At 55.6% G+C, this 14453-nt stretch overlaps 1 protein-coding gene across 2 annotated transcripts; it reads left to right on the top strand.

The window, feature by feature from the left end:
• Positions 1-40: 40 nt before the first annotated feature.
• On the top strand, positions 41-11354 carry FAM110A (family with sequence similarity 110 member A). 2 transcript variants are annotated; one of them, XM_079128354.1, is made up of 2 exons: positions 41-226; positions 9801-11354. In XM_079128354.1, exon 2 carries the CDS (start codon positions 9898-9900, stop codon positions 10783-10785), a length of 888 nt encoding a protein of 295 aa, XP_078984480.1. In that variant the 5' UTR covers positions 41-226; positions 9801-9897; the 3' UTR covers positions 10786-11354. The 2 variants fall into 2 exon arrangements, with proteins under 2 accessions (XP_078984480.1, XP_078984479.1); XM_079128353.1 differs by lacking the exon at positions 41-226 and adding an exon at positions 6396-6504.
• The last annotated feature ends 3099 nt before the right edge of the window (positions 11355-14453 follow it).

Below are 14453 nucleotides of genomic sequence, written 5' to 3'. Positions count from 1 at the left end.
CCGGGGCGAACCATTCCGGCGACGGGGGGCGCGCTCACTTCCCCTTCCTCCGCTCGGGCGGGGCCGCGGGACGGCCGGGCCACCTGCTCGGCTCGGTGCGGAGGGCTCCGGCGGGGCAGTCCCCCGGCTCCCACCAGGGGCCGGGCCTCCGCTCCGGCGCGAGTCCGAGCTGTCAGCCCGTCCAGTCGGCGCCGGGGGAGCCGCACACGCCTAGCGCGGGCTCCAGGTGAGCGCGCGGGGGCTGCGGGGTGCGAGCCCGGGTCCGGGGTCCCGCTCACCGGCCTGCCGTGCGCGCCGTGCCCGCGTCCTGGTTCACGGACGGGCCGCCGAGGGTCGACCCAGACCCCACGGCTTCCGCTTCACCTCACAGCCACTGGCCTTGGCCATCTGGAGTCGCCTTGAGAGACCCCACGCCGCTGGCGGTGGTTTCGCAGCCCCTGGGGGCGGGGCACGGCGCCCGAGCCCCGCCCCACCCGCACGGTCCTCGGGATTCCGCTTCTGAACTCCGTTTTCCCTTCCCCAGGGGCGGGACTCGGCGTTCATTTGAGACCCTTATGTCTGTCCCAGGTTGGTGGAAGGCCAGTAGGGACAGCCTGGTAACCAAAGCCACTGGTCACGAGAGACTTTGGAGTTGGGGATGAGGCTTGGATCCTCCCACGGTGGCGTGTTTAATGTAGGTTGGATCCTGCTCAGCCTCCTGGGTATGTCCCTACCCACAGGTTGCTATTGTGGGTCTGCTTTTGTAGGTGGGGGCTGTCACAGACTTGGCAACGCAGGGCTTGGCTCCCAGTCTGTCTGGCTTTCATCTTAGAGGCATTGGCCCATAGACACAGGATCTGAGTGTCTTGAATGAATCTCTTCGGAAGGGACTTCTTAGCTTCTCTGCTGTACCCTCCTCGTGGCTTTGGGGGGAGGAACTCAGAAAGAAAACAAGCCATTCATTCATTCTTTCAGCAAATATTTATTGACTTCATATGATCTAGCCTCCTTGCGTGTTTTGCTTTTCTCAGTGACATCTGCTCCACCCTATGCCCTATTTACTTTTTCTGTTAGCCAGTTTATTGTCTTCCCCAACTAGAATGTGATGCAGGGCTGGGGCTAGGATGGAGCAAGTTAGGGACTCCCTCCCAGCACAAACCTAGGGAGCCCTGAGCCTTGGTAATCAAGGTAACTCGATTAACTAGCATCTGCTGACCATTTGCTGTGTGTTCAGCTGGTGGGAGGTCAATGCAGACAGCTTCCATGGAGCGCAGTCCTTCCCCCGTCTCTGTCACAATTATAAGTGCATCCCCTGATTCAACTGCCTCACTGCTGGACAAAATGCTGTAGGTGCATGTGGTTTGCAATAGATGAACAGGACAGATGCTAAGCTGCCCTCAGGAGGGGCTGATGGGAAATAATTGGACGCTCTTTATGTACTGATGTGGCATCAAGAACGTCATATATATTGAGTAAAAGAGCAAAGTGAAAACAATACCCACAGCGTGATGCTGTCTAGAAGAAGAGAAAGAGTATACGTCCCTGCTTGCTCGTGTGTGCCTCACGTTTCTCTGGAAGGGTGCACAACGGTCTGTCCTTGAGGCACCTGTGAAGAGGAGGGCTGGAGACAGAGGTGCGAGGGAGGTTTTTTTTTTTAAACTTTATTCCCTTTAAAGTTTTTGAATTTTGAGCCATGTGCATTGAAAAAATCATTAAATATTTATATTTAGTGATTAAGTATAAATAAAATCATGAGATCACTGCCCTGTCTGTGATCCATCACTGACTTGCTATGTGACTTTGGCAAGTTTCTTCACATCTCTGAGCTGAGATAAACGCCATGATGGTGAGGTCAGGCCTAGGCAGAGGGCAATCTAGGACAGGAAGTGGGCTTGGCCCTGGCTTTGGCTCACCCCCACCCTCTCTCCTGTGTGCCAGGTCCCTCCCTGAGGTCTAGCATGTGGTTTCTCCCTCATTCAGACCCTGTTCAAGCCCCCTTTCCCCGTTTTGCAGCCTCAGGTACAAACCGAGGCCCAGGATATTGAGTTGTGGAGGTGGGCACCTGGGTGGCCCAGGCAGGAGCTCAATGCCCCAGGCTTCCACGCCCACCTCCTCCCACAGCCTGCTCATCTCTCCCTTCCCCAGGCTTGTGCAAGGCTGCCCTGGGCCAAGTCGACTGCTGGGCAGGCCAGGACAGGAGCTGCAGGAAGACTCCAGAAATAGCCTGGGACCTGGCATGGCCCTGGAGGATACCCAGCGGGTATCTCTGACCTGGACAGCTGGGCTGAAATCGAGCTGGGCTGCCCTACTGGCTGGCCCCTGTCTACTGCCTGGAGCCTTCCTGATCCTCCTCTGGGGCAGGCAAAGGCCTCCCTGTCTCCATCACGTCTGGGCCAGAAGGAGAGAAGCAGGTGGAAGGAAGGGGGAGCAGACGGTGTAGAATGTCATAAAAATGACAAACACCAGAAGCCACACCTCCCAGCCCCTGACGGAAAATCACTAATGCCTCCTGAGCGCTTACTAGGTGCCCGGGACTCTGCAAGTATGAGCTCATTCCGTTCCCGCAGCTCTTCATGGATTTACTGCTGATGCCATTTCTGACTTGCAGAGGGGTTTAAAATGTGCATAAGGTCACCTAGAGGTGGCATTCGAACCTTGGAAGTCTGGGAACTCCAGATTCCACGCTCTCGCTCTCCCCTTTGCTTGTGTATAACATTGGCCACCTTAACTGCTTTTCAGTGTGCCATTCAGTGACACTCATGTGGTGAAATAATCAATCCCATCCACTCCAGAAATTCCATGCCCAATAAACATTAACTTCCATTTCCCCCACTTTTGAGGGTGAAAAACTATATATATATATATGTATATATATATATATATAGAGAGAGAGAGAGAGAGAGATATCTCACCACATTTTGCCTCTCCATTCATTCATTGATGGATGCTTGGGTCTCTTCCACCTTTCAGTGATTGCATAATGCTACTACATGCAAGTGTGTAAAGATGTTCCTTTACGTCCCTGCTTTTGATTCTTTGGGTATACATTCAGAGGCAGAATTGCTGGATGATACCTATGGTAATTTTATGTTTAATTTTTTTTTGGTACCAGGGATTGAACCCAGGGGCGCTTAACCACTGAGCCACGTCCCCAGCCCTTTTTATATTTTATTTTGAGACAGGGTCTCACTAAGTTGCTTAGGGCCTCGGTAAGTTGCTGAGGCTGGCTTTGAACTCGATCTTCCTGCCTCAGCCTCCTGAGCCTCTGGGATTACAGGGGTGCAACCACTGCGCATGGCTGTTTAATTTTTTTTTTTTTTTTCCGAGGAACTGCCATTACTGGTTTTCCCAGCAGCTGTACCATTTTACATTCCCAGCACCAGTGCCCAAGGTTCTAATGTCTCCACATCCTCGTCAGCCCTGGTTATTTTCTGTTAGTATATTTTTGATAATGGCTGTGAGGGGGTGCCTCATGTTTTTGATTTGTGCTTCCCTAATGATGAATGATTTGAGCATCTGGTCTTTTACCTACTGACTGTTTTTATGTCCTTGGAGAGATGTCAGTCAAACCGCTCTGCTCTTACCTGTTACCTGTGCTACTCTGATCTGTGGCCTGGGACAGCTGTGCTCAGAATTCTGGGCTGCTAGAGGCTCCTGGGTGAGGCTCCTGGGTGAGGCTCCTGGGTGAGGCCTCCAGCAGCCCAGAATTCTGAGCACTTGGGGATCTGCGGGATTGAACAGTTAGCCCAGCTCACACTTTGGTGACGATTGCCCCACGCAGGCCTCTTGCTGGGTGGGAGGCGCTGCTATGGATGCTGTCACAGTGTGGAAGTTGAGGAACTTACCAGGGTCTCAGTTAGTTACTGGTGGAGCTGGGACTTGAACCCTAGCAGGTTGGTCTGGAGTCCATGCTACTTCCGACAGGAGGTGGGCGTGGTGGTGCCACACTGGGATAGAGTGGCCCTGCAGGCAGCAGAGCCAGCCTGAGCCGAGTTCTGGATGAGGTTGGTGTCTTTGAAGGAAGAACGGGGCTTGACGAGCAGGGCCCAGAGTCCTGCTGCAGTGGAGGAGACTTGGGGCCAGAGGAGGAGGGGCAGGTCTGGGAAGGCCGGCGGCAAGTTGGGGGCAGGGGAGGCTTGGTGCCCAGGGACCTGGTCTTTTTATTCCCTCCCACAGGTAATTATTAATTGTAAAGGGAAAATCATAACTGGGCAGAGGCAAAATTTGTCAGGCATTTTCTTACCCAATTAATCAGCTATCACTGAGGACAAAGTGCTGTCAAATGCTCCTGACAGGCCCCACTAAGGACACAACAGAACTTCTGTGTTGTTCCTGACAGATATGTTTAGCCTTTTTCTTTGTTCCTATCTTTGTTTTCTAATTGAGGTGTAACTGACATACAAAAAAGCTGTGTGCATTTAGTGTTCTGTTCTTGAATGGTGGCCCAGCTCCCAGCTCAGCCCCTTGGCCAATGATGTTTCCTCTTGTGTTTGGTCCCAAGAGGGAGAAAATATGGAAGGGTATGGTGGAGCCCAGTGGGGGTGACAGATAAATGAACATCCATAAAGAGGGTGGGGTGAATACTGGGAAGGGAAGAAGAGGGGTTAGTGCACTGGTGGAAGCTTCTTAGGTGGTCATGGAGGCCTCAGAGAGGAGGGGGCATTTGAAGTGAGATCTGAAGATGATGAAGTAAGAGATTGGAGGCAGACAGCAACTGGTGCAAAGGCCCTGAGGCAGGAAAGACCTTGGCACATTCAGGACCAGCAGGAAGGACTTTGTGGCCCATGTGGGAAAGAGGCTGGAGATAAGATGGTAGCATTGAGCAAAGTCTTGGTCCTGGAGGGCCGGCGGGCTCCACTCCTTAACCACAGAAAGGTTTAAGCACAGCAGTAATGAGATCTGGTTTGTTGGGAAAACATTGCCATTTTTTACCCCACTTTACAGCTAAGGAAATTGAGGCCCAGAAAGATAGCCTGGGTGTACTTCTGAAGGTGGTCATCCTTCTGGGACCCAGACAAAGAGGCTGTAGTTTCTTTAGGAGTTCCCTGGGGGATACATCCGATGAGTGGCCAAAGCCCAAGCCTGTAAACTCTGTCTTCTTCTTCCTCTTGGCCCCCCAGTCCAAGCCTGGGTTCAAATTCTGGCTCTGCTGTTTGCCTGCTGTGTGGCCTCACTTCTCTGTGCCTCAGTTTTCTCATCTGCACAGGGGCCACAATGGTGGTACCTGCCTCATAGAGTCAGCGTGAGAATGAAATAATGAACATGCATAAGGAGCCTAGAACAGTGCCTGGAGCAAAGCCAGTGTTGAGGAGAGATTAGTTCTTCCCTGTGTTGTGGGGATTGTCTGCTGCTCTGTATTTCCTACTAGTGCCTGAAGAGATTTCTCTCCCTGTCACCTACTGATCCTCAGTGGAGCACCAAGCAGGGAGCCTGTGGGCCATTGTTGGGGGTGATGGTCTTGTACCCAGTCCCCTGACATTGGGAACTGGAGCAAAGCTGACCAGGGTCACTTTCTGCCTCCTCGTGCCCCCACCAAGTTCTGGCTCAGCCTCCACCAGGCACAGAAATGGGACCAGACCCCCTTTGGCCTTCCCACATCGGAGGCCTGGTGGACACCTCTTTTCCTGGGCCTCAGGTCCAGTGTGCCCACCTGAGCGACACAGTGGGATCAGGCTGGCAGAGGAGACAGCCATCACCCTCTCAGGGTCCTGCTGGCAGTGCTCCAGCCTCTTCTGGAAGTGTGGTTACAGAGGGCCTCCCTCCTGGAGGCCCAGAGGGCTGAGTAGCTGCAGAGCCTGACACCGAGTTCTAGCTGAGGTCACTGTCATGGCGGCCCTTGCCCACGTTTACTGTTTTGACAGTAATGCCCACAGAGCTTCTGTGGGCATCCCGGGGCCCTTGGAGCTCACACTGGTCTGTCCCTCCATGTCGGAGTCTCCTCATTCATAGAGTAGAGGGCCAAAACCTGCCCAGAGGCATGCAGGTGAAAAGGAGTTGATCTAAAGGGAAGGTGCCCAGGTTGGTGTGCCTGGGTGACTTTGGGCGGGTGATTCGGCCAGTCCCAGCCTCAGCTTTCCATCCGTCAAATGGGGATGACAGTAGAGCTGAGCTCATCGCGTTCCTGGGAGCATAAAGTGGGTTAATTAATACCAGGAAAGGCACTTTCCCAGCCCTGGCACAGTGACAGGTAACTGGCGGTGGCCGAGACCACGGGAGAGGGCTAAGATGGGTGCGCTTCCCTGACAGTGTCACGGGGGCTTTTTGCCGCCCGTGTGCTGTGGGCTGTCCCTGATCCGGAAGAGTTCCCTGGGCGAGCCTGGAGCGGACTGTACTGGGTCGGGCACCCAGCCAGCTGTCAGTGCTCTGGGGCTTGGTTCCAGCCCCTGCCCAGCTTACCCCTTTCTGGGTAATACCCGGGCTGGCGGGTTCACCGGCTGCAGCCGCCGGAAGTTGCGCAAAGGCGGGTAACCTGAGCCTCAGGTGGGCCGGGCGAGGAGCTCAAGGCAGCAGCGCTGGCGCAGCCAGGTAGGAGCTGGCGGGGGTGGGACCAGGGTCCTCTGGCCCGGGTGGGGGCAACCCAGTGCTCCTCCCTCCCCTGGATGGTGGGGACCAGGTGGGCAGGTGCTCCCCTTTCAGACTTAACGGGGTCGTAGGAATTGGGTCTTCAGCCCCCTCGTTGATATACAGGTCAACCCAGCTCAGAGAGGGGCAGCCGGCCTTGGGTGTCACACAGCATGGTCTCCACTAGAGACCTTCAAGATTTCCCAGAGGAGGAGGCCGGGTGGGGGCGGGGGCAGAAACCAAACTGGGAATCCCAATTCCCCCACCCATTCTACGACCTTCAGAGGATGACGTGGGACTGGGTTGGGGAGAGTTGGCCGGGTGGACTGAGTGCCCCAAGGATAAGAAGGGCTCTGGGGCCAGCGCATTTGGGGACATTTGTGGGCAGCATTTAAAAATCCGTGGGTGGGGCCTTGGGTGGTGAGAGAAGGCCACGGAGAGGACGTAGAGTTCTACCTGGTGACTGAGACCCAGGCTTCCCCTCGCAGGGGTCACTGTGGAGCATTTGTCCCCCTGTGACATGGGACTGTGCAGGTCTGCCCACTGGTTAGCCCCTGTTCTGTGCCTCCTCTATTCGCAGTTGTGCTTAGACACTCTTGTGGAGCAGGCTTCTGAGGGGACAGTGTCCGGTCCTCAGTCATAATACATAGGACAGCGAGCCTGGTTCGGAGCGCCACCCTTTCCCAGGTGCTGCAAATTCTCGACCTGTCGGATCTCCCTGCTCACGGTGACCTGACCGCAGGGAGGTCTATTTTTACCTGCATTTCACAGATAAGGAAACCTGGTCTGTTAAGAGGAACAGCGACTTGCGCAAGGCGCTTGGTGGGTAGGTGGGCGGGTGAACCGGGACCCTGGACCAGTGCTCTTAGCTGGGCGTGGTGACTAGCCCAGCTGGAGGGGACCCTGGGGTCAGCAGGTTCTGTCAGAGAGAGTGGGTGTCAGAGCCCGGCTCCAGAAGGGCTTCTGACCTGGTCTTGCTCATCGACCTCCTTCTCTGTCCCCCCGCTGGTGCCTGGGAGGGAACCGCCTGCCACCGACGGGTTTGACTGGTTTGGGTGGTGGCGGCTGGGATGGGGGTTGGGGGGTGGGGCAGAGTCTGGCTACCTCAACAAGTAGGAGGGCCTCCTGTCAGACCCTGCCTGCCCTCTCCTAGGGCTCTGTCCCCTTCCCACTTCTGCATCCCTCCTCTGGAGCAGTGCAGGCTAAGGTTGTAGTCTCAGCTCCGCACTGCTGCTTAGGTCCCGAGCTGGAGACTGGGCTGAGCAGGAGCAGATGTTTGCAGCCACATTTTGTGTATCCAGAATGAGCATGAGCACTATTTTAAAATGTATTATTACTGAATATGCACAGTTAAGAAAGTAGAATTTGTGTGCACTTCTGGATTGCCAGACTCCTGGAACACTAGTTACCACCTTGGACTTGCTGCCTGCTGCAGCTTGGGGTGGCCCTCTTTAGTTCATCTCCATCTGCCTTCTCACACCTGGCTCCCATGTACAGTTAAAAAAAATTGTTTTTTAGTTGCGGATGAACTTGATATCTTTATTTATTTATTTATTTTCTGCGGTGCTGAGGATGGAACCCAGTGCCTCACACATGCTACGAGAGCGCGCGACCACTGAGCCGCAGCCCCGGCCCCTCCCGTGTACGTTTTGATTCAGTAAGTCCCTGCATGTGTTGCGAGCAGTATCACGAATGTGAGATGCAGTGAACAAAACACAGAACCCCCTGCCCGGAGGGAGCTGATGTTTTAGGAGGTGGGGCAACAAAAAGTAAAACAATCATAGGATAAGAAAGTGAATTATATGGTACTTAAGAAGGAGAAAATAAATTGTGTGTGGGGGGGTGTTGGGAGTGCTTTGGGGACAAATGGTGCAGTGTTGAAGTCAGCAGTGTAGCAGTCAGGGCAGGCTTCCTGTGACTCTGTCCCTTCGTCTACTGGAACCTAGGGCAATCAGTTCTCTGTTTCAGTTCCTCCAACTGCAAGAAAGGGTGGCAGCCACAGGCTTGTTGGAAATCGTACAGGAGAGGGTGGTATCCAATGTCTGACACACAGCAGGGTCTCTTTTGTGCCGCCTGGCACAGGGACCACTGGCCACGTGCAGCTGCTGAGAACTTGAAATGAATTTTAAGTTTTTATTTAATTAAAATTTTTAGTTAAGGTCGAATAGACCCATGGGGCTAGTGGCTACTGAATTGGACAGCACGGGTCTAGTAGCCTGAACTGCAAGTCCTCTTGCAGACTTAGACACCTCCCCTTCGTCTTATAGATGAGAAGTTTTGGGACTTAGTGTTTGGGTTTTCTTCTGCTCCATCTCCAAGGGCCCTTGAAGGGCAGAGGAGAATGGTGAACCTTGTGGCCCTGGGTCTTCCTTGGCAACAGGGACAGCGTTGGCTTGATACCTGGGGTACAGGCCCTGGTGTGTGTATGGATGGCCATGTAGATGCTTGTGCACTCAGGTGTGGGTCCTCTAGCCTGAGAGTGTCCACCCAATGCCTGCTGGCAGATCCAGGGGTCTGCTGGATACCTCGTGCAGGGCTGTGTGATCTCGGAGCAGCATAACTCAGGGTTGACAGGATCATATCAGCCTCGGAGTCCCACACTGGAGGCTGACTGGTGTCTGTACTCCTCTGGGGTAGGGGTGGGGATTTTCTGCTCCTCCCCTACACGCTCAGCTCCTGCGCCTGGGGCCTGGCATGTCTAGACAGGTGGATGGCACAAAGCAGCTTCCTGCCCGGGAGGGTGAGGGGAAGAGGTAGTACCAGGCTCTTGTGGGCAGTCCAGGTGCAGTGAGGGACTAGAGCCCTTTCTCTTGGTCACTTAATCCCAATTCCTCTGTCTCCAGCACCTCCCTGCTTGGAGGCAAGGGCAGAGCCTGGGTTAGCTTAAGCAAGTTAATTGTGTCCCTGAACTTCAGTTTCTCCATCCGCAGAATGGGGCTGTTGAGAGGACGCCAGGCTGAGCTGGCTGGTCCCATCGCAGAGCTGGAGCCCGCTTTGCTCCCTTGAAAGTGTGCCTTGCCCTATTTTTCTTCTCTAACGCCTTTTTTCTCTTTGCTTGGACTGGTCCGGGCCCGGGGTGGGAGGGAGGTGATATGGGCGGGACAACAGGCCTTCAGCTGTAGCTTGCTGCCTGATGATTGGCTCCCGGTGAGGTGGGGCGTGGCCTTCAGCTTATAATAAGGCCGGCGTCTTGTGCTCCCGCAGCCTGGGGTGAGCCTTTGTCTGAGCGTGCTCTGCCCCTTTTCTTTCCTTCACTGCAGCCGTTGCCGGCGTCCAGCTGCCAACTTTGTGCCGGGAACTCTGTCTCCTCATTTCTCTGATCTGTTCAGACGCGCGCCCTCCGGGGATGTAGTAGCCATGCCAGTGGACACGCTGAGCCCCGGGGCCCCCGCCACCCCAACCTTACCTTTTCGCCTGCGGACCAAGGTTCCCGGGTACCTCCTGCGGAGACCAGCGGAGGGTGGAGCACGGAAACCCAGTGCTGTGGAGCGCCTGGAGGCCGACAAGGCCAAGTACGTCAAGAGCCTGCATGTAGCCAACACCCGCCAGGAACCTGTGCAGCCTCTGCTGTCCAAACAGCCTCTCTTCAGCCCGGGGACTCGCCGCACAGTGCTCACGCCTAGCCGCCGAGTCCTGCCGGGTCCCGGCCGCCGGCCTCAGCTGGACCTGGACATCCTTAGCAGCCTCATCAATTTGTGTGATAGTCCTGTGTTGCCTGCCGAGGCCAACCGTACCCCCGGACGGGCAGAGGGAGCCTACCAGCACCCCCCAGCCACTCCTCCACGCCCGTCACCCAGCACAGCTGCGGTCCGACGAGTGGACGTTCTCCCCTTGCCTGCCTCACCTGCCCGACCTTGCCCATCACCAGGCACTGCCGCCACCTCCAGCCCAGGTCGGCCACCGGGTTTGCAGCGCTCCAAGTCAGACCTGAGTGAACGCTTCTCCAGGGCAGCCGCCGACCTTGAGCGCTTTTTTAACTTCTGTGGTCTGGATCCAGAGGAAGCACGGGGGTTGGGAGTGGCCCACCTGGCACGGGCCAGCTCGGACATCGTGTCCCTGGCGGGGCCCAGTGCTGGGCCAGGCAGCTCTGAGGGGGGCTGTTCCCACCGCAGCTCTGCTACTGTGGAGGAGTGGGCCCAGGAGCGGGTCCCCTATGGCGTGTCCGTGGTGGAGCGCAATGCCCGCGTGATCAAGTGGCTGTATGGGTTGCGGCAGGCACGGGAGACCCCAGCAGCTGAGGGCTAGCCCTCTCCTGGACTCGGAATTCACCACAGGACATATCTTGGAGAGGCCCTTGACCTCTTCTGCATGCACTGCCTGGGTCTCTGGGCAGACCAGAGGCAGCTCTTGTGTGAACTTGGTGTAGAGGCAGAAGCTTCTGCTTAGAATGACATCCTCTGGCAAGGACTGATCCTGGAGAGGGTTGCTCTTGACCCTGGCCCCTCCTCCCCTCATACAAGGGTTCTGACATGGGCAAACCCCTGCTTGGTTTCTCTGCTGGGGCTGGCATCTGGCCATTTAGCCCTCCCCATTGGGAGTGGGGGGCCAAGGGGTCTGCCAAGTCTGCCTACCCAGTGACTCTGTTTCCTCCTTCCTTCCTTGGCTTCTGTCCCTGTTGACTTCCTCTTCCTTACCCAGTGGGCCCTAGCTTCCTGGGAACGCACCCTGGGGCATGGGGTGGGGAGGAAGGGGCCTATCTGCTGCTCTTCCTGCTGTGCAGCAGCTGGCCTAGGTGGGTGGACCACAGGGGCTGGTTGGCAGTCTGCACTGCTCTGACTTCGCTCCCTCTGGTTAATAAATGCTTGTTTCTCAAGGCTGGGCCTTCAGACTCTTCTGTGTTCCCAGGGGGTTGGGTGGGGGGGAGGGAAGCCTTGGAGTGGAGGAGGTCAGTGGCTGGCTTGAGACTTGCCCCAGAGAGGGTCCTCAGAACGCCTCCTTCACAGAGTAGGGGACAGATGCAGCCAGTGAGTGGGGACAGAGTGGGATAGGACTATGGGCTTCCCCTGTGCCAGGAAGCGGGCAGGCAGTAGAAGGTCTGGCAGTCACACCTGCATTCTCCCCAGCCTTGAATGCTCCCCCTTCCCCATCCTACCTGGTTCCCAAGGGGGCAAGAATCCCAGGGAGGGCAAGCACTGAACTCAGGGTCACAGGGGCCACAGAGCATGAATAGGAAGAGGGAGTTCTTGGAGGTGGACAGCAGAATGGGTGGCCTTGCCTCTAACTCTGGGTGATGTTGGGTAAGCCAGTCCTCCTCCTGGGCTCAGAGGGAGAACAGGTGGGACAGCCCTCCTTGAGTTGGGACTGTGTTATGTTCTGGGCCCTTCATGCCATATCCTAGTACCTGGGCACCGGGCAGGAGGGGGCTGGCACTGGGCGGTGAGGTCCTGGCTCCTCCTGGTCTTTCCGGTTAGCTACCTGCTAGGAAACCACCCTTGCCTGATGGAGTGGCTAGGGCCAGGCACACAAAGAGCCACGCCAGGGATGGCCTGGCCAGCCCCCCAGGGTGGGAGTGGAGCGGGCTGGGCAGTGTTTCCTCTCACACAAGCTGCCTCGCTGCAGCACTCAGAAACAGGAAGCACTAATGGGGGCTCTGGTGACAGGTTTGATGTAGGTTTTATTTTAAGCATAAAGAGGAGATTTCCGTTGGGCTGTTGACAGATCTCCAGATCAGCCCAGCTGTCTGTCTGCCTATGGCCACAACCAGCCCCCATTACCTAGGTCGTGCTGTGCAGTTGGGGGAAGGAAGGGGTCATCGGGAAGAGAAGGACTGAGGCAAGAGGAGGACTGTGACCTGCCACAGGTGCCCACAAAGTGGACAGTGCAGGAACTAGGCCTCCTGGGTCCCCATGCAAAAAGAGATGGGTCCAGGGAGACAATCCGGGCCAGCCCTACAAAAGCGGTACCCCTTGAGGTGTGGAAGGCTAGCCCACCTGGGCAGCCCTGCGAGCTCTCAGACATCGCCCCTTGCTACGAAGAAGGTGGGTGGGCTCGCTGCATTTTGCAGATGAAGGACTCGAGGCTCAGATGCTAGGACTGGGTGGCCCCTTGCTCCTGACGGTGTTTAGGTGCTGGGCTCATTCTCTCACTGAATTCTCAGGGTGACCTTGGAGAGTCAGGTGTGTGTCGTCTTAGAGCAAGAGGTTGAACTCAGGAGGGGTGGTGACTTGTGGGCCGTCACACAGCAGGCCTGCAGGACGGCCTGGGGTCAGGCCGCGGTCATAGTGGCCTCCTAGGTCCCTGACTCCCCGGCACGCTGCCCCTCTCTGCCTCGTCCCGGCGGGGTTTCCTTGTGCTCGTGTTATTACTGAGCACCTCCTGGGTGCCTGGCAGCGGATGAAACAGACAATGGTCCCTGCCCTGGTCTGAGGAAGAGAACAGACTGCAGAGTGGCCAGCGCATCCTGTACTATAAAGTCAGTGTACTCAGGGTCTTCTACCCTGAGACCAGAACTGCCCACCGGAAGTGGGCCAGGAGATAGCCGAGAAGGGCATCGATCTGTTGGCAAGGGAGCAGGGAGGGATTGGGGAAGGGCAACGGCGTCAGGCAGCCTGGATTACTCCAACAGGTGCTGCCTGGTCCAGGGAGGGCTCCCCCTCCTTTAGGGTTCTGGGGCCCCTGGTCTGCCATTCAGGGATCTGCAGAGGGAGCAGGCTGGGGGCTTCCCCTCCCACCCTCTGCGGGCTTTGGGATCTGCGGAAACAGCCCCTCTATTGTTCTAGCCCCAGTTGGAGTGTGAGCCTCGAGTCTGCTTTTCCCCCTGCGAGGGCCTGCAGCTGCTGCCCCCGCTTCTGGGGCTGCCCGGGCCTCCACAGCAGCTCCCCTGGGCCAGCCTGGCCCCAGCTGCCTAGCCCCTAATTAGGCAGAGATGAGATTTGCTCCCTGATCTATTTCCCACCAGCTAATTATATATATACACATGGGTTTGAGAGACCAGAAACCTGGCTGCTCTCTTGTGTCCTGGAGGGGTGATGGGCCCCTGGAAAAGCCCCCCCACCCCACTGGACCTCAGTTTGGCAGAGGGTGGCCTTAGCTGCAGGAGCTATTGCCAATAAAATGGTTCTGCTAGTGCTACTGAGGCATTTAAGGGGGCAGGGGGAGATCAGCCCCATCCTGCCTGATGTTCTGCATACAGGGGAGCAGAGAGGGGTGAGAACTGCAGGATTGCAGGGCAGGGTAGGGACCTAGGAGAGAGCATGGTGACATCTAGGCACACACGTGGGAAGGGTAGAGTGTGTGGGTCCATCCAGACCTGATACAGCATGCCTCACCCAGGATTTAAAAAGTGCAATATTATTTTTCAAATGATATGCTGTTTGTTTTCCCCAGCATTTTATTAAGAAAAATTCAAACAGAAAGTTGAAAGAATTATACACTGAACACTCCTATACCCACCTGCTGATCCACACTTGTTAGTCTTTTGCTATCTCTATCAGAGATACGCCCATTGAGCCATCCTTCTACCCAGCCATTAATGCCACTTTTTAAAAATATTTTTTTAAACTTTTCAAAGTTGCAAGCAGTATATTTCACTCCAAGCACTTTAGAATTCAATATTGGCTTATGTTCCTTTTTTTTCTTCCTGGAGTTAACACTTTTATGTTGTGAAATGCACAGCTCTTCAATGTATCATTGGCTGAGTTCTGACAAGTGCATGCCCCAAACCCCAAAGGATATGAAATGTCATTAACATGGGAAGTTCCCTTGTGTCCCTCTCCTGTCAGTTCCTGCCTCTACCTCATGGACATATCTATAAATTGAATGGCACTAGCCTGGTGCCATGTGCACACCTGTGATCCCAGCAGATCAGGAGGCTGAGACAGGAGAATCACAAGTTCAAGGCCCGCCTCAGCAACTTAGCAAGGCCCTGAGCAACTTAGTGAAATCCTGTCTCAAAATAAAACAAACAAACAAAC

The sequence above is a fragment of the Sciurus vulgaris genome (assembly GCF_902686455.1).
Source record: "Sciurus vulgaris genome assembly, chromosome: 2".
In the NCBI taxonomy this organism is placed as follows: domain Eukaryota; kingdom Metazoa; phylum Chordata; class Mammalia; order Rodentia; family Sciuridae; genus Sciurus; species Sciurus vulgaris.
The sequence above is the reverse complement of the archived record's forward strand: the minus strand, read 5'-3'. Positions and strand labels throughout refer to the sequence as shown.